This window comes from Equus asinus, chromosome 2 (genome assembly GCF_041296235.1).
Source record: "Equus asinus isolate D_3611 breed Donkey chromosome 2, EquAss-T2T_v2, whole genome shotgun sequence".
NCBI classification, from domain to species: Eukaryota; Metazoa; Chordata; class Mammalia; order Perissodactyla; family Equidae; genus Equus; species Equus asinus.
This window is the reverse complement of record NC_091791.1, coordinates 168709687-168736072: the sequence shown is the minus strand read 5'-3', so window position 1 is coordinate 168736072 and position 26386 is coordinate 168709687. Positions and strand designations below refer to the sequence as shown.

Sequence of the window (26386 nt, the reverse complement as noted above, 5' to 3'; positions counted from 1 at the left end):
CGTCAGCACCAAGGCCTAGCTGTTGGTGCCAGCTCCGCTGCCAGCTGCCGGGGCCACACTGCTCTTTTTCAGCACCTTTCAACTAAAGAGTACAGATATTAATTCAATTAGTTACTTTTACTATGCTGCCTGAGTAGTACAGAAATTGAGCTAATTTTTTTAAATACGGATTCAAGTAAAGAGGATCTCAGCAACTTGTTGCCAGACACCAGAGTCCTTTAATGGAATATATTCTAAAACCCTAGCTGGGGCAGGGCCCTGAGGATGGGCCCACTGGTGGCTGGGATAGGTGGTCACGCTCTCTGATCCATTGACAGCACAGTGAAGTCACTTGGGCAGAGATTAACGCCAGCTCCACAGTCTTAGTCAGCTTGGGCCGCTGTAATAAAAATACCACAGACTGGCTTAAAGAGCAGAAATTTATTTCTCACAGTTCTAGAGGCTTGAAGTCCGAGATGAGAACGCCAGCATGACTGGGTTCTGGTAAAGGCACTCTTCCTGGTTTGCAGATGGCTGTCCTCTCACTATATCCTCACATGGCTGAAAGAGAGAAACCTCATGACTGTTTTTTTTGTTTTTTTTTTTTGGGTGAAGAAGATTAGCCCTGAGCTAACATTTGCTGCCAATCCTCCTCTTTTTGCTAGGAAAGATTGGCCCTGAGCTAACATCTATGCCCATCCTTCTCTATTTTTCATATGTGGGAAACCTGCCACGGCATTGCTTGATGAGTAGTGCATATGTCCGTGTCCGGGATCTGAACTGGCGAGCCCGGGGCTGCTGAAGTGGAGCGTGCAAACTTAACTGCTATGCCACTGGGCCAGCCCCTCATGTCTCTTTTTTAAGAGCACTAATCCCATCCTGAAGGCCCCACCCTCATGACATAATCTAACCCGAATTGCCTCCCAAAAGCCCCACCTCCAAATACCACATCTGGGATTAGAGTTTCAACATATGAATTTTGGAGAGACGCAAACTTTCAGGCCATAGCACTCCCTGTTGAGACCCAGACGCTCCTACCCTGGAAAAGGGAACTTCTCAGGAGACCATCAGCGCAGAAAGTAACCGGCCCAGGGAAACTGGCAAGCCCACACTGAGGATCCAGGAACCTGATTTCTGGACCACTTCTCCCACCAGCCCACCATATTGCCAAGTCCCTCCCCTTCCATGGGCCTCAGTTTTGTTGTCTGTAATATGGCAAGGGACAGGAAAAGTGGAGGTGAACCAGACCTTTTATATGATCTTTTCTGGTTCTCTTTCCCTTGATTCTGGGGTACAGCTGCTCCCAAGGCAAATGATGAACAGGTCTCAACCTCTTTGGGAAAAGGCAAAAGACCAGGTGCACTGGAGAGAAACCAGCAAATTTGGCAGGAAAAATCACAGGCTCGGTGACAAGCGAGTGGGCGTGGATCTTACGAATCCTCAGGGGACCATACCTCCCCACACCTGCATCAATTTTTGTGTGTATGTATGAGGAAGATTCGCCCTGAGCTAACATCCGTTGCCTCCTCTTTTTTTGCTTGAGGAAGATTAACCCTGAGCTAACATCTGTGCCAATCGTCCTCTATCTTTTTTGAGGACGATCAGCCCTGAGCTAACTACTGCCAATCTTCCTCTTTTTTGCTGAGGAAGACTAGCCCTGAGCTAACATCCGTGCCCATCTTCCTCTATTTTATACGTAGGATGCCTACCACAGCATGGCTTTTGCCAAGAGGTGCCATGTCTGCACCCGGGATCCGAACCAGCGAACCCCGGGCTGCCGAGAAGCCGAACGTGCGAACTTAACTGCTGCGCCACCAAACCAGCCCCTCTTCCTCTATTTTTTCACGTGGGATGCCTCCACAGCATGGCTTGATGAGTGGAGTAGCTCCATGCCTGGGATTCAAACCTGTGAACCCCCGACCCCTGAAGCAGAGTGCACGGAACTTTAACCGCTCAGCCACGGGCCAGCCCCTTCCATCAATTCTTAATGCCCAACAAGTGAAGCGAGGAGGCAGGGCACCTGAGCCTTCCCGAAAGGTTTGGCACGGAGTTATCTGATAAGCTTCAGGAGGATGGGGAAGCAAAGAAAGGAGTTAGAGGAGGATTCTGGAAATGGCTCTGTCTGATGTGGGCTGTTGGAGTTTGTTTTGTAGCTGGGTGGTGGGGTTTGGCACCGATACTTTTATTTGGTACCCCATACTCCCTTCTTCTACCTGCTAAAAGAAACTCTCCAGATGTGGGCCAGCTGTGCTCTCAGTAAGCTGTTTCATTGGCCAAGGGGACCACCTGCTTTAGATGGTAAAATCTGACCTCGGACATTCAAGACCCAAAATGCCCAGTGCTCTGGTCGGGGTCCTGCTGAGGTATCCAGTCGTTAAACCCTAAGGCCCCACATCTCAGCCCCACACCTCGGGTGCTTCAGTCACAGAGGACCCACCTTTACCACCAGCATCTTTTGTTAATTGTCTTCAGAAGCTGGGTCTCCAGAAATAGGACAAACCAGGCCCTGCGTGCCTCCCCTCCCAGGTCCCAAAACTGTCCTAATTTTTTACTGAGGGAAAAGTAAAGGGAGTTTTTAATTAACATGTAAATGTTATGGTCTGAAGTGTTGCCTTTAAATAATTCTCTTTTTTGACAAGTAGAACAGTCAGTTGGTGAAAGACCTCAGCTCTTCTTGCATGTGATTAGTTTATTAAGAGTTTCCTCTCTGATCTTCCTGCCTTCCCATCCTTTTAATCCTCTCGCTTCTCCTGGGAACCCCGTGGGACAGCCATGTGGACTGCTCCGCCCATTAACTGGAGATTTGAGGTCTGGTGGCTTGAAAGCTTCCAAGGAGAACTCCTGAAGCCTCTCCCCCGGGGAAGTGGACTAATTGTTATTTTGGGAAGAGGAGAGATTGGGTTTCTTCCCGGGGCCTCAAGGAGCGATGAGTTGAATGTTCTGTCACCTAACATATTTGAGACCTTGAGGAGGACGCTTTTGGTCCTCTGACTCACACCCTCTTGCCTTCATCCTGATTCCTGATGTGCATGGGGTGAGCCGTTTCCCATGGGCCTTGACTCCTGGCACTGCAGACAGCATCTTCCTCTTTGGGAGTATAGGGGCATTGATAACCCCCAGGAGCAGCCCTCAATAGATGAGAGATAAAAGCCCATGGATAAGCACTCCACGTGCCGTCCTTAGGGCGGACAAGTCAATCTGAGAGGCATTCCCTACTCTCCTTGGAAGACCAGAAGGGAGACTGTTGCCTGCAGTGGCCCCCTCCCCACAAAAACCTGTATGGGCTTTCCCTGCTTCCCTGCTCACTCGCCACTCACTCCTGCTCCCTCAGATCTCCTGTCCCAAAGCCCCTGTCTCTACCTTCAAGAGAAACCAAACTAAGACAGACCTGCCAGATAGAATTGGGTTGATAGGGTCCTGGCCATCACTTTTTCATGGAGGGTGGTTGAGATTTAAATCTCAGCCTTGGGCCAGCCCTGGTGGCCTAGTGGTTAAGTTCAGCACACTCTGCTTGGGCGGGACGGGTTCAGTTCCCAGGGGTGGACTTACACCACTCATCTGTCAGTGGCCATGCTGTGGCAGTGACTCACACACAAAAAAAGAGCAAAAAAAGAAGAAATGGCAGTAGGCATTAGCTCAGAGCTAATCTTCCTCAGCAAAATAAAATAATAAATCTCAGACTTGCCTCTTACAAGCTACATATAGGTAGACAAATTAACATCTCTGGAGCAGGTAACAATTGGAAAACATCAAATGTCGCTGACAGAATGATCAGCATGGGCAGTCATCTTACCCACTGGTATTCATAAGAACCTTCCTGCATAGGGGACAGCATCTTTTGACCTTCAAAGGCGAAAGGGACAGAAACTCTAAACCTGAGGCCAGCCACCAGAGCACACAAAACAGTCCAAGCCTTCACAGCTCCTTCAGTCCCTCCAGCTCCTCCACGCAGTGTCCAGCCCTACATGAAGGAGGCTCAGGGCACACTGGGGGCCTGTTGCCTTAGTTCTGAACCTTTCTCTTGCTCACTCCTTTGCTCCATTTTCATCCTATTCCCAATCTTTCACTTATTCTGTTAATCAACTAATGTTTACCCCACTGTTTAATTGGCCAAGGGGACCATTTGCTTTAGATGGAAGGACAGTTGATCTTCTCAGTAAAATCTGACCCAGGCTTTTCACTGGTGAAGCCAGTGGTGAATGTGCACAGCCTTGGACATTCACCCATTTTTGTCCTCACCTGGCCCCACAGAACGCAGCTTCCGTACAACCTCACATTTGACTCTTCAGCCCAGCTACACTGCCTCAGGCCACCCTGGGACCACTCCTTCTACTGTGATGCAGCACCAGGACCACCACAAGTGGGACCAGGGCAGAGACAGCTGGAGATGTTCAGGGCGGGAGTGAGCGCTGCATGGTGGTGGGACAAGGGACCCACACCAGAATGGGCTATAAAAAAATTAGAAAAAACTAGGCCAGGGCTGCAGCTTGTGTCACTTTTCGTTCCCAGGGGACTACAACATCCAAACCAGGTTGAGGACCCTAGTGGGTAGTAAGACAGAGAATCCACAGTCTGGAACACCATTACCCCAGGTTATCACAATCCTCACCTGTAGCCATCCTGGAAACTCTAGACTTTCCTATGCCCTGATACTTCTTTCCAGATCTTTCTTAAGGCATCAGAGGTGAGGGAGTTAACTTGAAATGTGTAAATACAGACCAGGTGGTCCCCAGTGGCGAGTCAGTATTCCAGCCCCAGAGTCGGAAGTCCTGCGGCTCTCCTGCCCACACCTGAGGGAGCTATGCTCGAGTCAGGCCGCTCGCTGCCTTCCCTCACCCGCAGGGCTCCGTGTCCTCCTCCTCCCTGGTCCTCCCAGCACACAAATACCCCTAAGCCAGCAGAGACTCTGATGTGCTAAATTTGGTTGTTTTTTTGTTGTTCACTTATGAGCCCAGGTGAAAGTGTCTCAGTCCCGCCCAAGGGCTGATGGGAACCAAGTAAATACTGAGGTTATTTATCCCAAGGAAGCACTTGTGTCCAGCCACCCACAATCCACAGCCCCTGGCTGGAAACTTACCTGAGAAAGACAATGAAGGAGGGGATGGGGAGACTCAAACAGTCTGGCCCTTGTCTTCACCCCGCCCATGCAGGCCGCAAGTCCCCGGAGCCCCTGTGCATCTAAGAGGTTGTGCGGTCAGGACAGCATGAGAAGCAGAGCACAGGGGCCTGTCCTCTCTGCCCCCGCTCCCCTCTCATTCGGGGCACTGCCTCCCTCACTGGGTTGTGGGCAACTTGGGCCCAGGGTGGGCTTTTCTGGATACTTCTGGACAGAGGAAGGGGCAAGGGCCATAAATGGAGTGCAAACCCTCTCTCCACACCCCCACATTTCCACCTGAACTGTCTCTTCAGCCCCTTCCCCGCCCTGAGGTCAGTCCCACCCTACCATAAACACAAACATGCATGTGCGCACACATGCATACACGCATGTGCACTCGCACATAACATGCACAAACACACAACTTATCACCCAGGACACTAAATCACCCCTCGGAGCATTGCTCTAATGGAAGCAAAGTTCTCTTCTCCCCGGGCCTCAAATCCCTGCCTTCCACACTGGGTACAGATGTGGGGCTTGCCCTCTGGGTGAGGCCCTCACCACTCTCACCCAGGAGGGCGGCGCCTTCTTCTACTCTCAGGGCAGGAGGGAGAGGGGCCAGCAGCCTTCATGTTACTTTCAGGCTGCTATTTCCCCACCACCTCTCTGTGGCCTCTCTCTCACCTTGGGGGTCCTTGTTGTCCCTCTGCGTCACTCAGTGTCTTCCCCTGTAGGCCTAAAGGGCACTGTCCTGGCTTGCCTGGAGATTTCTCTCACTGTTTCCTCTGCACTCAGCCCCTGCAGAGTGTAGGAGAAGTTCCTGGGGCTGGAGACACGATGATAAGCTTTTACCCACTCCCTCGGCTATTACAGAGCCGTGGAACCCTCCAGCGAGTCACCTCTCTGGGCCTGCCTTTCTCACCTGTAGAATTCTTTCCTGCTCTGCCTGTCTGCACCTTCCCACCACACCTTGCGCCACTGCCCCACTTCCCCAACTCTTCCAGGCCTGCAGGACCCACACGGACTGAAGCCTTTAGCCCGAGACTTTATGCTCTCAGTTCACTGATGAATTCTGATTCCCCACCTTGGACTCCTCAGTCAGGCCACTGACCCTGAACCTGGGTCCTGGACAAGTCCCAACCCCAAGAAGACCTCATTGTCCCCGCTCCTAAAACCTTTGGAATTTCCTAAATCATGAGAATGATAAAGGTGTCTTGATATTCATAACAAACTCCTTTCAACTACACCTGAGTTTATGTTAACGAAGTAACTTTTGGAAAACACCTGAGGATGAGCGCTTCTTGCCAGGAAAGGCAACTATGTGATTGCCGAGTTGAAGCTTCCAGTTCCACCCCTTGACCTTGAGGAGGGGAGAGAGGCTGGAGGTTGAATCAATCGCCAATGGCCGATGATTTAATCAACCGTGCCTATGTCACAAGGCCTCCATAAAAACTGAAAAAGATGGGGTTTGGCGAGCTTCAGAGTTGGTGAACACATGAAGATTCAGGGAGAATGGTGCACCTAGAGAGGGCATGGAAGTTCCATGCCCTGTCTCCATACCTTGCCCTATGCATCTCTTCCATCTGGCTGTTTCTGAGTTATATCCTTTTAGAATAAACTGGTAATCTAGTAAGTACAATGTTTCCCTGAGGTCTGTGAGCCACTCTAGCAAATTAACTGAATGCAAGGAGAGGGTCATTGGAACCTCCAAACTTTATTCAGAAGCACAGGTGACAATCTAGATTTGCAATTGGTGTCTGAAGTGTGGTTGGAGGCAGTCTTGTAGAACTGGGCCCTTAACCTTTGGGATCTAACCCTATCTCCAGTTAGGTAGTGTCAGAAGTGAGTTGAATTGTAGGACACCCAGCTGGTGTTGGAGAACTGCGTGGTGTGGGGAAAGATACACATATCGAAACTGGGTGCCAAATTTTACCCACCTTACTCTTTGTCTTTTTCCTTCTGCACCTATGTACCTACTAGCACACTATATATTTTATTTTTTAAATGTGCTTGTTGTTTATTGTATATCTCCCCCACTAGAATGTAAGCTCTGAATGGCAGTAGTCTTAGTTTTATTCACGGTTACACCCTGAGTTTCTAGAACAGTACCTGACATAGAGCGGTAGTCAATAAACTTATTGAGTGAATGAACACATTCTGCCTCATATATCAATGAGTGTTTTACCCCTGTTTTCCCACCACAATGAAGAAAGTTGAGGGAAGTTGGGTCTTATTTATATTTGTGTCCTCCATGATGTCCGGCCCAGCGCATGGTTTGTAATAGGGAGCAATAAATGCTTTTGTAATGAGTTATTCTCAAGACAAGGACCTATCCCCGGGAGGTCCAGAGAGGGAGAACTGGTGAGGGGCTTCAGTGAGGTGAAGACCAGTGGTCAAGTCAGACACCTTGTCTTAGGTCCTCCCTCAGGACCAATTCAGGGCAAGATTTATGGATGGCGACAGATGAGAGGTGTCCTCAGGGCCACTCTTTCTCCTCGACATTGCTGAGTCTTGCAGATGTGCACACAGAAGGATAGTGTCCCTGAATATGACTCAGGACAATAGAAGGGGCTTTTGCCAAGAGGAGCCAACCTCCAGGGGGACCTCAGTACCAACAACTCTCTTCTATCTAAATTAGAAGCTCTCAACAGGGGGGCCAGCCTGGCAGTGTAGTGGTTAAGTTTGTGCACTCCCCTTTGGTGGCCTAGGTTCTTGGGTTTTGATCCTGGGCGCAGACCTACACCACTCATCAAGCCATGCTGTGGCAGCAACCCACATACAAAAAATAGAGGAAGGGGCCAGCCCTGTGGCCGAGTGGTTAAGTTCGCATGCTCCCCTTCAGTGGCCTGGCTTCATAGGTTCAGATCCTGCGTGCAGACCTAGCACCACTCATCAAGCCATGCTGATGCAGGGTCCCACATAGCAGAACTAGAAGGACCTACAACTAGAATATACAACTAGGTACTGAGGGGCTTTGGGGAGAGGAAGAAAAAAAAAGATTGGCAACATATGTTAGCTTAGGGCCAATCTTTAAAAAAAAAAGAAAAGAAAGAAAACGAAAGAGGAAGATGGGCACAGACATTAGCTCAGGGCCACTCTTCCTCAAGCAAAAAGAGGAAGATTGGCAACAGGTGTTAGCTCAGGGCTAATCTTCTTTACCAAAATAAAAAGGAGTTCTCAACCTGGAATTGCCCTCAAAATTTGGTGTGACTTTTTTCTTCTGGTTCTCAAAGGCCTGTGTGGTCTAGAAAACATTAAGAACCACTAGCCCAGAGAACCTGAGGGGGAAGCCCAGAATCCTTCCTCATCCTCCTCCACTCCCTCCAGCCTTGCTCACCTTCCACCTGCCCCAGCTCAGAGAATGCAGCAGACCCTGCCATGAGCACTCACTCCCCACCACTGTGGATGTGGGTCTGTGACAGACACAGGGAAGCCACAGAGGGCAGGAGAGGGGAGAGGCTGTCCTTAGCCATGTTGCCCTGGCTCCACCCTTACCAGGAGTTTCCAGACTTGAGGATAAATCTGAGTTTATTTCAGGAGAAAAATGTTTGAAGAACAAATGACAGAGAGAAGGAGCCAGGATCGTTCAGGGGCTCGAGTCTCTACTCTTTTCCCTTACAATTCCTCCAAAGCACCAGCCCCATGAACCTCTTCAGCCCCACAGCCCCACACCGAGAACCCACATGTTGGCTGGATCACAGCAGCCAAATCAACAACAGTCAGGCACACAAGAATACTGGGGGTTCTTCCTCAAGCCTGGCATGAGCAAGCCCCCAAATTGCTAGTCTAGCTTTAGACTCTGTCCCCAGGCCTAATGATCTCCTAGCCCACCCACCCACCCTCAGGCTCCTAAGCCCAGACCCACAGCTTCACGGCCCCCCAAGGGTCAGAGCCGAGGGGAGAAGCCAGCCACCACGATGCTCTCGCCAGTGATATAACTTGCGTCTGGAGAGCACAGGAAGGACACGAGTCCTGCACAGTCCTCTGGCTGCCCAATCCTGGATGGGAGAAGGACAGAACACAGCATCAGTGATCTCAGACTCTGGCTCTGCTGCTCCAGTGGTACTGGGCTCCACGGAGGGACAGAGTGTACTCAGGAGGGCTACTTGCACCCTCTAAGGCTTTGTGGAGCCCCGTCTTCAGCACAGGGAAGGGCCAGTAGACAAGGAAGGGGCTGCTCTTGAGGAGGACACAGCTGCCCCTCCCCAACCACACCCAGACCATGGAAACTCCAAACTCTACTTGCCTCTTCACCCAGTAGTACTCCATGAATTTCTTCCAGACAGCCTCGTTCTCATATAACTGGGCAAAGGAAAGAGATGAAGGAGTCAGTGCTGCTAAACAAGATGGGAGGGCCCCAGGGGTCACCTGGTAGAGCGCCCACGGCAGGTTAACCCTCCTCAGGGTTGATGGACTGGTCACGGCTGAGTTCAAAGGACAGTGAGGACCTCAACTGTAAAGATGCTAATCTGAGACTAGTCACCTGTTTATCCCTTAGTCATTGGGGAGGTTCCACTGAGCCAGGCTAGGAAACAAGGGACACACTCCAGTCCTCACCAGTTTGCTAAAGTCAGTCTTGATTATTCCTGGAACCAGGCAGTTCACCTGGATGTTCTTGGGGGCCAGCTCCAGCGAGAGCGTCTTGGTAAGGCCCAGCAGGGCCGTCTTACTGACGTTGTAGACACCCAGCTCCTGGGAGGGGAATCAAGACAGTGATTAGGATGTGGATGAGTGGAGGAAAGTGTCAGGTGGATTTCTTACCTGCAGAGGATTACACCTGGCCTAAGCCCAGAGCTCAGATCACTCTCCCCAGCCTGGTCTAAGGACAGAAGCTGGATCTGAGAGACTCAGCAGTCACATGGGCAGGAGCTCAGCCCAGGGCAGCAAGAGTAAGGAGGGGGTCTTCCCTGGGCACAGTCCCTGTGGGGCCCTGGGAAACCACTCACCCTATCCCAACCAGGAGCACACGAGCAAGTACTCACCACACGTGGCATATAAGCTGCAAGGGAGGAGACCAGGATGACAGCACCCCTCCTAAGAGGAACCAGACAGACACAAGAAGAGAGAGAAAACCAATAACTTATCCATGACTGAGGTGTTATAATTATTAAAAAGATATAAAATTTTTATTATTATAGTCACTGAATAGTACAATCCTCACAACAGTGATACAGGTCCTAATATTAGTCCCATTTGACAGCTGAGGAAACTGAGGCCCAAAGAGGTTAGTAACATAGACAATAAGTGGCAGAGCTGGAGTTCCAACCCTATCTCTTGGACCCAATGTCCATACTCAGAACCATTATACTCTTCCGCCTCTTCCTGGGGAAGAGATGGGCAGAAAGCCAGGGGCTTGGGAAAGGGGGCAGAGTGAGCTTGGCGAAGAGGCGCCCAGGGCTGATGGTGAATGCCTAGCAGAGGGAGGCCTCTGAGGAGCAGATGGGGCAGGTAGAGATGAGAAAGGAGTCAGGAACTTTTCCTCCTGTCCAAGACAGTCTCCAGCCAGATCTTAAAGCGTGTGTCTGCAAGAAGGAGCCTCAGGAGCAGCTGAGTCCCATAGGAGGTGGTGGCCCAAGTCCCTGACATGAGAGCCCTGGGGACATGTGTGGAGTGCAGTCAGATATGCAGGATCTGGAACAGAGGTAGGGTCCCTGGAGACCGAAAAGCAGGGAAAGAAGAGAGGCCTGGGACGGAGAAATGGGGCAAACCCTGTGACAGGTCATAGACTGGTAAAAAGGCATTGGCGAGCTGTGAGAGAACCAGAGTAGATTTGGGCGAGAACAGCCAGCCCACAAGGTTAAGGAGCTAAAGCACAGCCTCTTCCCAAAGCTGGTGATGTCAGGGCCAAAGAGAGCGTGCCAGAGCCCCTGGCACATCACCCTCGTCCTGAAACCGCTAGAATTAGCAGCTGTAGCTGCACAAAGGATGCGGTAGGAGAGAGGGAGGGGGATGTGGAGATCTCAGGGGAACCTCTTCTGTCCTCCCCCTCTCCCTGCTGTGGCCCTGGGTTCTCCAGACTCCACTCTTGTGCCTCAGTCTCCCTGGAGTCCTCCCGTCCCGCCCCCCACCCTGTAGTCGTACCCCCTCTTCTCCATGTGGGGCAGCAGCTGGCTCAGCAGCAGGACAGGGGACTTCAGATTCACGTCCAGGATCTGAAATTAAAGCAGGGGCGTGGTGGAGGGCGGAGAAGGACACGGGCGGTCAGACTCTAGAGCAGGATAATTTGCACAGCAAACCCAGATTTGTGCAGATCTGAGAGATTAATCCCCCTTCTGATCAGGACAAGAAGTGTTCCCAGCTTGCTAATGGCTTAATAGACAGGCAGGCTAAGTGACAGGCCTGTGAGCAGAGCCCTGAAAGTGTGACTTGTTCAGGCCTGGGATGAAAGAAGGAAACGGTCAGGCCTTTGAAAGAAATGGTACTACATTCTGGTTGTGCAGATAGAAGCTACACGCAGGGACCACTGGAAGAATATTGAAGGCAGAACAGACGGAGGGAAAGCAGATGCTGGGAGCAAGGGAGATTTCTGGAAGAGTCATCTTCATCTCTCCATGTTTTTATTTGACTATGCTCTTGGTTTGTCCCAACAGAATTTAAGGCATACTCACAATGCAACAGCATAAAACAAGCCAAATAGGTATTTTGTGTGAAGAAAGGGAGAATACGGAAAATAAGTGTAGAAAAATCAGAAAAAGCAAGAGCGAGGTTGGTGCCCACAGTTCACAGCACGTGGTAAGAACTGAGCATTATTCTGTTGTTCGTTCACAAAAACGCATGCTGGGAGGGCCTACATGGACGCAGTTTATTGCAGACATGGCTCTGAGTTTCCCTGCAGCCAACACAGAAAGAGAGACACCAGAAAATTGCCATTCTGGGAGTCAGGCGCCCACACTGACCCTGCCTGCAACTGAAACCGGAGTATGGCCTTAGGGTCCCTGACTCTCTAACCGGGACCTCTGTCCGGCAGATCTGGGGACAGGGGAGAAGTAAGAGAGGAATTTGCAAGAAAAGATGCAGAGAGTGAGCTGGGGGGTAGGACAGAGTGCCAGCTGGGACTAAAGTGACACAGGGATCCCTCCTGTGAGGCGCTGTCTTCAGTGAGGTCAGCCGTGTGCTGTGTCTTTAAGGAATGAGGCTACATATCTGTCACTGGCCAGGCCTGTCCACTGTTTTTCCCACTGCTTCATCCCACACCCACTCATCTCCTTGGATGTGGGCAGGGAAATGCTTCAACTGAGCGCTGGGAGGCCCATTTGATGACAGGTGACCAGGGTTGAGGATGACCCCCATGACTGCAAGAAGTGGCTCCGATGTCTGAAGGGGTGACATCATGAGGTCCCCAATAAGAAGGAATTGAGGGTTAGACTAAGGGCTTTCTGGTCACTCTCTGCACAAAAGAGAGCCCCACCAGTGCACTGGATGTCGGCCCTAAGCTCCATGTGTGACAGGCCAGGCCATGGTTGAGACGAGGCCCCTCCTAGACTCAGGAGCCAAACGTGTGCCAAGGAAAAGGTAAGAGTCCCTCCCTTGCTGAAGCAAACCGCCCTATCAGAAAAGAAGGAAGAGTAGCTCTGTGTGCCATGAAGTCCTGAGGACAGACCGGTGGGTCTGAGGAGGTGCTGCTGGAGAGTCCTTGGAGAAGCGATGGAGGAGAGGTGGTTGGGGTGGTAGAGGACAGATTTCCCAACCAGCCGGAAAGAAGGGGCATCTGCCTGAGGGAGGTGCTCAAACTGGCCCAAGAGTAAGATGAGCGAGCAGCAGTTCCTCTTACAGGACACCTACTGAAAATTACATCCAGGTAAAAGCAGAGTAACTGGTAAATTCTAAACTTGTTTTGTGGCCATTTCACCTCCAATGTGGTGGCAGGTATGATCAGGGGCAATTTATGTCCTGTGGTGCAGAATTGCTTGGGGGTTAGCAAGCGAGTCCTTGGAGAAGAGGAGAGCAGCAGAGAAAGTAAGGGGGGCCATGGGCAAGCGGCCCAGGTGCGGGAGGGAAGATTTCAAACAGTTCTGATGAAAAGAGTCATGATCCCGTGAACTGAGACACTAAAAGGGAAAATGACTCAGGAGGGTGAGGAGACTGTCAGCGGTGAAACCCTAGCTACCTAGTCACAGATGCTCCTTCAGAGGCATTAAGGAGGCTGAAGAGCCTGTGGAGGCTGCTGGCAGTGGCTGCAAGGAGCTCCAATTTCAGGTCACCTCTGAGGATGGAGGGAAGGGCACCCGGCCAAGAGCAGATACACAGAGAGGCCGGCCTGAGAATGCTGACGGCAGAGCGGCAGAGCGCAGAGAGCTGGGGAGGGCAGGAGGAGACGCCCTGGCTCAGCACTTGGGGCCAAGGGGGATGCTAACCATGGCAGGAAGAATGTGACTCCGTCCCAGTCCATCTTGTCTGCCAGAGGGACCAGGGAACAGAACACAGGAGCAAATAAGAGTCGAAGGAGAATAACAAAGCCTGAGACGGACCCGAAGGCATTTTGAAAGGTGTCTCCTGGACCCTTGTGGACCAGGATCGTTAAGTGGACTGTAGTGGGTTGGAAGTGGGTCCAAGCCCTTGGAAAGCTGATGGATGGGTCCATCCTCTCTCTGACAGGTACAGAGAGGAGCCCTAGTCCAGGAAAGGTGGAGAATCTCAGCAGCAGGTACAGGTCACCCAAGAGGAGCACAGCCAGCAGTATATGTCCCCACAAAGGATGTAAAGAATATAACCCGTTGACAGAGAGCAGAGACCTTACTGTTCTTGACTCTTACCAAGAGCAGAGACTTCCTCCCACAGCTCTCTCCCAAGAGTCTGGAAGAGTGCCTGGCACACGGAAAGCCCTCAGTAAATATTTGCTGAATGAATAAATGCAAAAGAGACGGGCAGGAAAAAGAAAGCAGAAAGAGTATAGGAACCAGCTTTAAAAACACACAAACCAGGGGCTGGCCCCGTGGCCGAGTGGTTAAGTTCGCGCGCTCCGCTGCAGGCGGCCCAGTGTTTCGTTGGTTCGAATCCTGGGCACGGACATGGCACTGCTCATCAGACCACGCTGAGGCAGTGTCTCACATGCCACAACTAGAAGGACCCACAACGAAGAATATACAACTATGTACTGGGGGGCTTTGGGGAGAAAAAGGAAAAAATTTAAAAAAATCTTAAAAAAAAAAAAAAACACACAAACCAGGAAGCAGCTTCACAGCACATTCCAGGGACGAGCGGCCAGCGCCTGTTTTCACAGTAATGTCAGGAGGGGAGAGGAAAGTCTCGGGGTGGGGGTGGGAAGCACTTCGGACCTCTCAGCCTGGTCTGAGAACGGCCTCTTACCTTGTCCCACACCTGCTCACTGGTCCCCAGAGTGCTCCCCACCAGGGGGTTGACCCCTGCCACGCACACCAGGAAGTCAATGCCCCCACAATGCTGCAGGGCCTGGGAGGAAGGGTGACATGAAGAGTGGGGGTGAGTGTGGAGATGACTTGAGGAGGCCTCAGGGTGCTGAGGCGTTGAGGCAAAGCTCGTAACTATGTACTATCTCAACCAGGAGTGGTCACAAGGCTTCTTGGTGATAGTAAGTGCCCTGGATAGGCCCAGGGGTGGGCTCTCCGGTGCTGAGGACCTCAGGGGAGGACGGTCTTCTCCAGGAAGCCCTCTGGGGGCTTGGGATGGGGAAATCCCTTTAGACCCCTCCTCAATCATAGAGGTACCAGGGTGTGGGGTGTAGGTGGAGGGGAGGGTCCTCTCATGAACAGGCCACTTTCCAGTGTGAACAGCAAGCTCTGCTCAGTTAGGCTGTGAGCAATCATGGTCTCAGGACATGCTTTAGGGCCTCTGAGACTCCATCCTGGTCCCTGCCTCTCTAAGGGCCGAGCAGGGAGGGAAAGCATCTTTGTGTGGCCCCTCACCATGGCCACCAGCCGCTTCCGGTCCTCGGCCTTCCCCACGTGGCACACGGTGCCCATCACACTCAGCCCCTCCTCCTGTAGTGCTGCCACTGCCCGGTCCACGTTCTGCTGCTTCCGGCTGCTGACCACCACGTGGGCCCCGTCCTGGGCCAGACGCCGGGCGATGGCGAAGCCAATCCTGTGGGCAGAGATGGAGGGAACAAGACAGCCTTAGCCCCTCACCATCATTCTCCTCCTACTCAGCCCTGGAAATCAACAAGTCTGTGTCCTACTCTATAACCCAGAGGTCCTTCTGTGGAAGTGAGTTTCCCTGTGAGGGGACAAGACCCATAGGGCAATCAGGACACTTACCCATTAGTGGACCCCGTAACCACGGCTACCCGATTGGCCAGGATGCCCTTTTGGTCTATCCCTCTGCTGATCTTCTGCACAGAGAGCCCAGCAGGGTGATGAAGCTGGCCCCGTTGGACCCAGGCCGCTGCTTGGAGCCTGGTGGCCATGGCCTGGTCTGCTTCTTGCTGAACTTGGCCCTGGAGAAAGAATCAACTTCAGTTATCACTGGCCATCAGTGAGTGTGATGGTCGTCTACTCCCAGCTCCTCTAGACAGACAAAGCCAGCCGCAGAGAGGAGGAGAGAGTCGGGCCAGTCAGGGTGAATTTCAAACGGGTGAGCCCTCAGGTCAGGAAAACTCTCCATGAAAATTCTCTATGAAACAGACGAATTAGAATGTGAGACCCAACATTCACGAGACAGGATGATTTTCTCATTCATTCTATAAGCAAGCACTGGGAACTTGCAATGTGTCAGGCACTGGACAGCAGACTCCAGGTCATCCTGGTGAATGATGCCCCCTGACCTCACTCATGGAGCTTGTCCGTGGAGTGAGGAGGCCAGACACCAAGCAAAGAATTACACCAGTTATTAATTTTAATGAACTGCTTCTAGTTGAAAAGGTAGAAATCAACAGAAACTTTCATTCACTGCTGGGGGAAGTTTAAGCATGACCTCTTGGGAAAGCCATATGGCCCTATCCTGGGAATTTGAACATACAGGCCTCTGACTGCAGTTTCATACCCGCAAGAGGGCAGTCACGTGTGCAAACAAGGCCTGTGCACAAGCATTCACAACATAATTCTTTGTAACAACCTCAAATTGGAAACGAGCTCAAATGTCCATTAATGGTAGAATGGATAAACAAATCGTGTTGCACTTATAGAATGGAATACTATGCAGTCATGAAAATTAATGAACTGAAACTACACGGAACATAAATGAATCTTAAAACGACATCATTGAGGAAAAGAAGCCAGGCACAAAAAAATATGTTATTATGTGATTCCACGTATACAAGTTTCAAAAACAGGCAAAATAACTCTATGTTGTTTAAGAACACAAACAGGTGATAAAACCACACAGAAAAGCAAAGCAGTGGTTATCACAAAAGCCAGGAGATAAGCCTGGGGTAAGAGCAGGGTGATGATTGGGGAGGGGGAAACCAAGGGGCTCTGGGCTGCTGGTGCTGTTCTATTTTATGGCTGAGTGATGGCTACATGGTGTCCACTAAGATGTGTATGTCTTGTGTGTGTGTGTGTGTGCATGTATACTTTTTAGGTATGTGTTATATTTTACAATAAAAATGTTTTAAAAGTAAAGTTTACCTGCTCATGGTAAATTTTAACATTCAAGCAGTTCAAAACTAGTCCAAAAACTAAATCTCCCAGTTTAACTTAATCAACTAAATTCTCCCACTGGGGGTGGCCTCTAGTTTGCCTCTCTCAGAGGCAAATTTCAGTGTCTCGAATACTTCCTCTGAGATGTTCTGCATAAGGAGCTTTGTTTTAAACAAGCTTTCCATGTATAAACACTCAGTTCACAAAGGCTTTCCTGGGAGTCCCCTGCCAGGTACAGAGGAAGCAGAGGGTCCGTGGGCTCCTTGAGGGCGGCCCCACTTGCTCCCTCCCTGGGGCCCCAGAGCCCCACGGGGCTTGAGACGAGGGGTGCACAGCTCCGTCTGCTTAGGTGGGGAGAATCACCAGGGAAGCTGCAGATAAATAGGACTGGGAAGGTGGAGGAGGGTCTGACAGGGAAGCAGCAAGAGAGGTGTTCTAGCCAAGGGGGACAGATTGAGAGGAGAAGGGGACAGGTGTGAACGTCCAGGCTCTTTGGCAGACAGCAGGAGTGCCGAGTACGGAGGACTCATGACGGAGAAAGCAGACTGTGGTCTACGGCCATGCCACCCTGAATGAGTCCCATCTCTTCTGATCTTGGAAGCAAAGTGGGGTCAGGCCTGGTTGGTACTAGACAGGAGAAAGCAGACTGTGGCTCCGGGAGCCTGCATACTGTCTCCACCAGGTTGTGCTGAAGTGGAGCTATCTGAAGGGAGGCTGTGAGGAGCCTGGACAAGCCTCAGGAAGGGAGGGGGTAGTGTGTGCCACTGTAGATACGTGCAGGTGTGAAGGTGAGGTGAGGACCGGCATGGGACACTCAGATGTGAAGACATATCCCCATGAACTGAAAATACATAGAGATGCTTGTCTAGGGGGCAGTCTTTCACTCAAACCCCAAATTTCCCAGCTCCACATCAATGTGAACCCAGAGGCTCCTGCCTCTCCCAGTGCTAGACACCTACTTGCTTGCTTGGGAGCCCTGCTAGTCCTTGAATCTGGGAATCTGATCAGCTTCCTGCAGAGGGAGGTGGGGAAGGAATGGTTGGAGCAAGCGGTTATCGTGGACAGTCAGGGACTTGCGTGTACTTTTCATGCAGGACAGTGCTAGGGAGCTGAAGAGAGGAGGCTCTGGTAGCTCTAGGCCGAGGGGCAAACAGACATGCCCTTTCAGGACATTCTAGTGTGGGCTGACTGTCCGCAGACCCTTATCAGTTCCATACCTGCTCTGGCCACTCTATCACTGAGGGACTCCTGGTTACTAAGCAACCTCTGCCAGTACCTACTGCACTCCCCTCGTTCCTTAGCAACCCTTGCATAACCCAGTTCCCTTGAGTTAGGGGTCGGTATCTCTAAATGATAAGTGAACGGGTGCTGCTCAGGAATTGTGGAGAAATTTCAGACTAAATATCAGTCTGTATCCGTGTCATAATGAAGGTGACTATATGCTCTGCTTTGGCAGGGACCGCCTTGGTTTCCAATGTTTGTCCCTTCTGATACCATATTTTCAAAATGACCCTTGCAGGTCCTAGACCTCCTCGCTTTTTTATCCTAGCTGCTTTCACTCTGCTGGCTAGCTCACATGCGCCGTCTCCTTTCTGCAAGGTCATATCTACAGCCTTTCAATTTGAGGGGATTGGGGGTTTCAGCTTCAGATTGTTCTACCTTTCCTAAATGGGACACCAGATTCTAAACACTGTTTTGACCCCTGGGGGACTACCCCCCCGACTCCCTTATACCCCCACCCCGGGGCTGCCAGCACAGATTAACCCCATCAAGTGTGAGGGGAATCCGTCTCCTTGGCTGGGAGGGCAGCAGGAAAAAGAGGACTTGCATTTTGTCAGGAGAGGGCACCCCCTGCTGGAAGACTGGAGTTGTAGCATCTCAGAGAAGCTGTTCCTATCTCAGCAAGTCTGTGGCTGTCCCCACTCTGGCCTAGAGTAGTTCTTACCAAGCCCTGCCGGTCTAAACTAGCCTTGAGGTGGTCTGCAGGAACGCTGCCCACCTTGTAAGGAAAAGCAGCTCTGGTCTGTTGCAGGTGAAATGTGAAGAGCCCGGTCAGCCCCCATCTCTCTCCCCTGGGTCCCCTTCCCATTCAAGGTCCCTCTTTCCTGGGGCCTGAGACTGGGTGGCTTCCAAGGGCCCAGGCTCTCACTCTCTCCCTTAATTCTCACTTTACTCCAAAGCAGTAGACCCCAGCAGGTCCTGGGAGCTTAGAGTGCCTCTGAGCCTGGCACTGCCCAGTCCGGGACCCTTCCCATGCTGATCAATTCAGACACCCAAATATGGAAGAGAGGAAGCCAAATGGACATAACCTCAACCTAATCCCATCCTGGAGGTGAATGCCCTTATCGTAGGGTCCAAGGAGAGAAGAGAAGGGAAAAGGAAAGAAAACAAAGATTCAGGCAGAGATTGAGAGATGTGGAAGAGTTAGAAACACTGAAGATCAGGAAAGAGAGAGACTAGGGAGATGTCAACAGAAGCTGCGTGATCTTGGGCAAGCCAGTTCCCCTCTCTGACTCCGTCTGGACCTTGGTAGCATGAGAAACTGAGTTGGGTGGTCCTAAGGGCTCTGATAGCCCCAAGAGCTTTGTCATGAGAATCAGAGAAGAAATAAAGATTGAGCTGAAGACAGAGCCAGAGAGACAGAAGCATCAGCACAAAAAGTCAAGAGGAGTGAAAAGGTGGGCAGTTCTGGTGTCATGGACCCCAACCTGCACAGCCTCGCCTTGGGCGACACCATCTGTCCCTGCCCTGGGCTGAGGTGGGGCCAGCTCAGCCTTACCTGGCTGTGCTCCTCTCTTTCCTGAGTGCGGGTCAGGAGCTCTTCCATGGGCGGTCTGAAGCTGGGTGTGAGGATGTGAACGGACAGCAGGCTGCTTTCAGGCACAGCTGATCCTATCTGAAACACTCAAGGATTCCTGGCATTTAAAGTCTTAGAATTGAAAAAGGAGGTGGTGAGAAAAGGCCTCCCCACAGCTGGGGAGGAGGCTTGGGGAGGGCGGGAGCATTGGGGACAGGGCAGGACTTGTTGTCTGAGTAATATGTGGCAGAATGCTGCTCGTACCACTTACCAGGCACCCAGACCTGTCAGGCCAGCTGTCCGCGGACCCTCACACAACAGAAACAGACAGACCCATGGGTCCAATCAGGCTCCAGACCCCACATTGCGGAAGTGGGGTGGGCGGGACAGGCAGCCTACAGGCTCAGCTGGCGGGGGAGCAAAGCTGCAGAGACATTCTTACTAGCACCAAAAAGAGACCACAGGCTTCCGTTGCCAAAGCCAGTGAATGAGCCTCTCCCTGCTGGATCAGGCCCCTCTAGAGCTTCAGGTGTGCTTCTGTGTCCAGATGTCCATCCATCACCCAGGCTATCACCTGGGCCCAAAAGTTTGATGAGCACCTACTCCATTCCAGGCACTGTGTTGAGTACTGCAAACAGCGAAATAATGGAGGCACAGTCCTTATCTCGATAAGGTCACAGTCTAATGGAGAAATCAAATAAATCTCGTGCAGAATGCTACCCCTCGAAGTGGTAGGAGGCTTGAGGCTCGGGTAACATCCAAGGAGAGCACAGGAAAAGCCACGTAGAGATGCCCATGGGATATTTCAGAGGAGGTACCTTGGCAGTTGGATAAATCATTCTGGCATGCAGGAGAGCAAGTTAGAGACCAGAAAAATGTTTTGCAAACTATTGGTCTTAGGTAGAAGAAACCTCATAAAACAGATGAGACACCACAAGAAAGTGAATAAAGTGAAGAGAGGAGGACCAAAACTGGACCCGTGGTAGCCAGCCTCTAAGAGGGTCCCGTGATCCCTGTGGGCTGAGTAGTCCCCTCCCTCATCATACCAGGGTTCACAGAAGTAATGGCACGTCACTTCTGAGATTAAGATATACAAAACTGAGTGCTCCGTCTTGGGCCCTGGCTGTCTCTCTCTCTCTAGGATCACCCCAGCTGCCAGGTTGTGAGCATCCCTATGGCGAGACCCATGTGGCGAGGAACTGAGGTCTGCCCACAACCATATGAGTGAGCATGGAAGCAAAAATCTCGGCCTCAGTTAAGTCTGGAGACGGCTGCAGCCCCAGCTGACGGCTTAACCCCGACCTCACGAGGCATCTCGAACCAGAACCCTCCAGCTACACTGCTCGCATGCCTGACTCTCAGAAAGTGTGAGATCATAAATTTTCAAGTTGCTAAGTGTTAGGGTAACTTGTTATGCAACAAAAAATAATTAATACAGCAACCTTGGAGAAAACTAGCTCATTGATGAGATAGAGCAGAAAATCCTAAAATATAAGATTTTTAAAAATAACGTAGCCACAATTGAAAGAGTATTGTATTGATACATGAATAAATCAAAGGAACAGAAAGGAAGGTTCAGAAATAGATACAAACACATCTGAAAATTTAATGTATGATAAAGGTGGCATTTCGAATGAGTGAGAAAAAAGATAGATTCATCAATAAATGATGTTGAGACAACTGGGTAGATCTCTGGGGGAAAAGAAACTAAATTAGATCTATGCCTTTCACCAAAATAAATTTCAGATGGATCAAAGATTTAAATGAAAAAAATGAAACCATAAAAACTACAATAATTCTTTTTACTTCTGCACGGAAAAAAAAACCTGCCTAAGCAAAGTCAAAAGAAAAGTACAATTTATATAAAGTTCTAGAATAGACAAAGCTAATATACACATAGTGATAGAAGTCAGATCAATGGTTGTCTGAGTATAGGGGCACGAGGGAATTTTCTAGGGTAAGGGAAATGTTCTATATCTCTATTGGGGTAGTAGATACACAGATACGCACATTTGTCAAAATTCCAAGGACTGTACACTGAAATTGTGTGCATTGTACTCTCTCTACTGTGTACTTCAATAGAGTTCATTTTACAAAGGGAAAAAAAAGGGCAAAGTGAGGCGAACACCAGTAGGTCTGATGTTTTGAAAAAAGCAAGATTTCTCCATGCAGATGGATAGCCCCAGATCCTGACCCACACCCAACCGCTTTCTTCTCCAGTAGTGATCCTTTCCCAGCCTCTCCTAGGCGTGGATGATTCAAAGCTGATTTCCTACAGAATGAGAGACTATCTTCACAGAATTGAGATCTCCATGCAGCGCAGCATCACTTTGTTTTGGTCTCTATGCCAGGTTGAAGCATCCTCCACTCTTTGTTTCTGGGATGGTGCTATAGACTGAACGTTTGTTTTTCCCCCAAAAAATTCATCTGTTGAAACCTAATCCCCAAGTTGATGGTGTTTGGAGGTGGGGCCTCTGGGAGGTGCTTAGGTCATGAGAGTCTCTTCATGAGTGAGATTAATACCCTTACAAAAGAGAGACCCCTAGCCCCTTCTACCATCTGAGGATGGAGAGAGAAGGAGCTGTCTGTGAACCAGAAGATGGACCCTCACCAGATACCAAATTTACTGACACCTTGATCTTGGACTTCCCAGCCTCCAGAAAGATGAGAAATGAATGTTTTTTGTTTAAGCCACCCAGTCGATGGTACATTTGCTATAGCAGCCCGAGCTGAGTAAGACAGACGGGTTAGTCAGTTGGGTTAGTAGTTGGTTGATTAGTTGTTTGGAAGGTTGGTTGGTTCACAAATTGGGGAGATGAAAAAAGCAAGAAAGATTTCTCTATGAGCAAAATCTGAAAGAGGTTTTGAGGAAAGGTTTGTACATTTGAGGAAGATATTGACCATGGTGAAATTTCCTAGGACAAAAGTGGGGAAAAGAAGAAATGGGGAAAGTGGCATATGTACACCCCCCTGAAGGGGAAGAAAAGATGGTGGAGAAGAAAGTTCTGGCAATGACCTGTTATCACCTCAAGGAAACCGCCTTCATTCCATGGCCTTTGGTAGCCATGGGGTAATGTTGAAAGACAGGGACCTGGCTAGAGCCCAGAAGCACAGGAAATTTTATCAGCCTCTCGGTTGCCACAGGAGAGTTATACAAGCCTAGCTACAAAGCCTTCCCTTTGTGGAAGGCCTACAGATGTTTAAAAACAAAAACAAACTCTCCCAGGGTAAGGTTTTACAACCTCCCTCCAATTCATTCCCTGCTCATCCTCTTCATCAAAACATCTCACAACCTCAACAAGCCTCAGAGGCATTTATCAAGAGAAGGGTCAGCTTGCCAGCATGACTTTGTCCCCAGTACCCTCCTGTCAGAGCTTCTTAGCTCACCCTCTGTGAGCCGTAGCTCACAAAGGTGTCACACAGCGCCCTCCAGCACCATCAGCAAGCTGCCCATGGATCTGGGTTCTGTTCCACATCTTGCCTCCTTAGGGTCCTCCTCCTATCCCCTTTATGGGGTTGACAGACTTAGCAAATCAAAAAAACAGGAAGCCCAGTTAACTTTGAATTTCAGAGAATCATCAATCAATTTTTCAGTACAAGCATGTCCCAAATATTGCATGGGACATACTTAGGTTAAAAAACTTATTCCTGGTTTATTTGAAATTCAAACTTACCTGGGCATCCTGTATTTTATCTAGCAAGCAGACCCCTTTACCCTAGTGATAATGATTCTCCAGAGAACAGTGACAACTGTCAGCTTATTAACTGATCTGAAAAAAATCAAAATTCTGCAAATTTTACACATCACTCAGGTGAAAGAGGAAGACAAACTATTATTTATAAAATATATTTAAATAACACCAGTAATACCTGGACATATGCTCTCCTTGTAACCACTAAAAAGAAAAAAAAAAAGATAAAGCAAAAGTTCTCCACTATGAAGCCACTAAATTCCTGTATCCTTCCCAAAAGCAGCCAGCTAACAATGTTCTTCTAGACTTTTTCCATGCATTTGCATAAATATATGTAAATAGAGAATACTTAGGTTTGCTTTGTGTGCTTGTGTGTATCCTATTGTAAACACTGTTCCATTGTTCTGTAACTTGTTACATGACAATACAAATAGATCTACTTCATTGTTTTTAAATGCTGCATAATATTCCACAGAATAAAGGTCACCCTAGCTTAGCAGGTTGCAGTGTGGTCTGAGAACACTTGGGGGACCCATTCAGGGGCTCTATGAGGTCAACATTATTTTCATAATAATAGTAAGACGTTATTTGCCTTTTGCATCCTCACTGGTTCACAAATGTACTTTGGAACATTTGGAACACAGTGTACTGTGGAACTTTCCAGAGGCTCCACAGCAGGAGACTATGTCATTGTTCTGACAGCTGATGAAGCGCATAATTGTATTTCTCCTCTAAAGCGTGTGTAAATCCTCCCCTTCTCTCCCTCTCCATTGTCCTCTCCCATCTACACTGTCGCTGTAGTGGCCCCCTGGCTGACCTCCATTCCACTCCCAAACCCCCCTCAACCATTCTCCCGCCACCCTGTAGCTGGAATTAACTTTTTAAATGCAAATCTCCTCTGCTTAAAACTCTCCAATGGCTTTCCATTGCCCTTAGAATCAAAGCTTGAATTCTTTCCCCGTCTTGCAAAGCCCTGTGGGATCTGGCCCCCAAGTCCCTCTCAGACCGCCTCATTCGTTCTCCCCTTGACCCACATGCTCCAGCCCTCTGGCTTCTTTGCTCCAGGCTGCCCTCACAGCCTTTGCGTTTGCTGTTCCCTGAAAGCTCTTCCCACAAATATTTCACGGCTACTCAATGTCCCCTCCTCCTAGAGTCTTTCCCTGACCACTTGGTACAAGATAGACCCTCAGGAGCATGCTCTCCCACCATCCTCTTTCATTTTCTTCGTAGCACTAATTTCTGCCTAATATTTCCCTCTTGTTTCTTTGGTTATTACCTCCCCTGTTAGAACGTAAGCTCCATAAGCTAATAATAATAAGTAACACTTATGCAGCTCTTATTCTGTGCCAGGCACTGTCCTAAGCACTTTTACACATGTAAACTCATTTAATCCTCACCATGATCAAAAAAGTTGCACCAGGAGCATCATGTTTCAAAGGATAAAGCTCAGAAACAGTGAGGCAGAGTAACTTACCTAGTGTCACACAGCTTGCAAGCAGTGAAGCTGGGATGCAAGCTTCAGATGCAGGCATCTGACTGTGGAGAGTGTGCTCTTCCTCCTCCTGCTTTATACCTGGCAGAGAGGGGACACTTATAAATATTTATAGAATAAACAAATAGATGTTGCATAACTGGCTTAGAGATAGCCTGCCTCTGAGTCAGGCTGGTCAGACTGCAAACCCATGCTCTCCAGACTATGGGCATTGGAGGATTGTGAGGTTCAAACAAGAAATTTATTGAAACTTGCCCTCTTCTCTATAGATGCTCACAGTCTGGTGGGAAATGCATCTGTAAATAATAGCTATAACACAAGATAGGAAAATTTAAGTGCCACAAGTGAGGGGGACACAAAGTGCCATGGGGGAGCCAGCCCTGACAGCCTAGTAGTTAAAATTCGGGGTTCTCACCACTTCAGCAGCTCGGGGTCAGTTCCCGGGCATGGGACCACAGCACTTGGCTGTCAGTGGCCATGCTGTGGCAGTGGCTCACGTAGAAGAACTAGAAGGACTTACGACTAGAATGTACAACTATGTACCACAGCTTCAGGGAGGGGAAAAAAAGAGAGAGAGAGGAGGAGGATTGGAAACAGGTGTTAGCTCGGGGTGAATCCTTTCCAGAAAACAAAACAAAACAAAACAAAAGTGCCGTGGGAGTTCTGGTCAGGGACTGATAACTTTTAACTGGGAGGTCAAGGAAGGATTGATGGAGAAAGTGGCGTTTGTACAGGGTTTTGAAGAATGTGGACAGGCAGAGATGAGAAGAAGGAGAGCGTAGCTGAGACGATCAGTTGTCCCCTAACACCTGTTCCCTCTTCTCCCTCAGAACTCGTAACCCACAACTTTAGCTGTGCAAGTGACCACCCAGAATAAAGGTTACTTTTCCCAGCCTCCTTCGCAAACAAGCATGCCCATATGACCAAATTCTGGATAAAAGGATATAGCAGAAGTGGGATATGCAACTCCCAGAAAGTATTCTTAAATGCAAGGAGCAGCAACCCTCCCCCCGCCCACCACCACCGCTTCTTTTCTCCCTCCTGTTAGCTGGAATGTAAACTTAATGACTGGAGTTGTCACAGCTATCTCTGACCTCAAGAGGAAGCCACATGTTGAGAATGCTGGACTACGATGCTGAAGCAGTCTGGGTCCTTGACGATCATGAAGACACCGTATGAGGCCCACTGCAATTGTGTGTAAGCCGCTGTTACGTTAGTGTCTTAGATTGGGGTTGCTAGAAGCAGATCCCGAGACAGGCCATCATTTGCAAGAGATTTATTATACAAACGCTTCCAGGAGAAACCAGTAAGGGAACGTGGAAGGCAACACAGCAGGGGAAGTGGACACGGATGTGCTCTCAGCAAAGGCCCAGCCGCAGCCTGATCCCGAAGGGGAGCTCTGAGTGCAAATTACACCTCAGCATTGGTCCTAATTTGAGACAAAGGGACCAGGCTTTCATTCTTCCTCCCCGGTTCAGCTAAAGGTTGCCCCAGACCCTCAGCTTGTGCAGAAGCTGCAGGAAGTGATAAACAGTCAAAGGGGATCCCTGCACTGGGTTTTCCATCACTCGTAGCAGAACCTATGCTTACAAGTAACAGAACCATTCCTGGCAGAGGGAAGAGCATAAAGTGCACAGAACCTGGGAGAACAGGGTGTATATGAAAGTACAGAAAAGGAAGCAATGGAAACAGAGAAAATGGAAAACAAATTGTGGTTATGTGGACTCTGGAAAGCTTTAAAGGTCTAGCCAACCCATAAAAGGAGAAGCTGGGAGGACC

At 49.7% G+C, this 26386-nt stretch overlaps 1 protein-coding gene across 4 annotated transcripts; it reads right to left on the bottom strand.

The window, feature by feature from the left end:
* Positions 1–8584: 8584 nt before the first annotated feature.
* Positions 8585–24714, bottom strand: DHRS2 (dehydrogenase/reductase 2). 4 transcript variants are annotated; one of them, XM_044765354.2, is made up of 10 exons: positions 24590–24714; positions 19406–19530; positions 15307–15485; positions 14956–15133; positions 14381–14482; positions 11156–11226; positions 10057–10108; positions 9632–9766; positions 9321–9376; positions 8585–9072 (listed from the first exon to the last, which is right to left on the bottom strand). In XM_044765354.2, exons 1-10 carry the CDS (start codon positions 24645–24647, stop codon positions 8961–8963), a joined length of 1068 nt encoding a protein of 355 aa, XP_044621289.1. In that variant the 5' UTR covers positions 24648–24714; the 3' UTR covers positions 8585–8960. The 4 variants fall into 4 exon arrangements, with proteins under 4 accessions (XP_044621289.1, XP_044621291.1, XP_070360197.1 ...); XM_044765356.2 differs by having other exon boundaries at positions 19406–19522; positions 24590–24683; XM_070504096.1 differs by lacking the exon at positions 14381–14482.
* Between the last annotated feature and the right edge of the window lie 1672 nt (positions 24715–26386).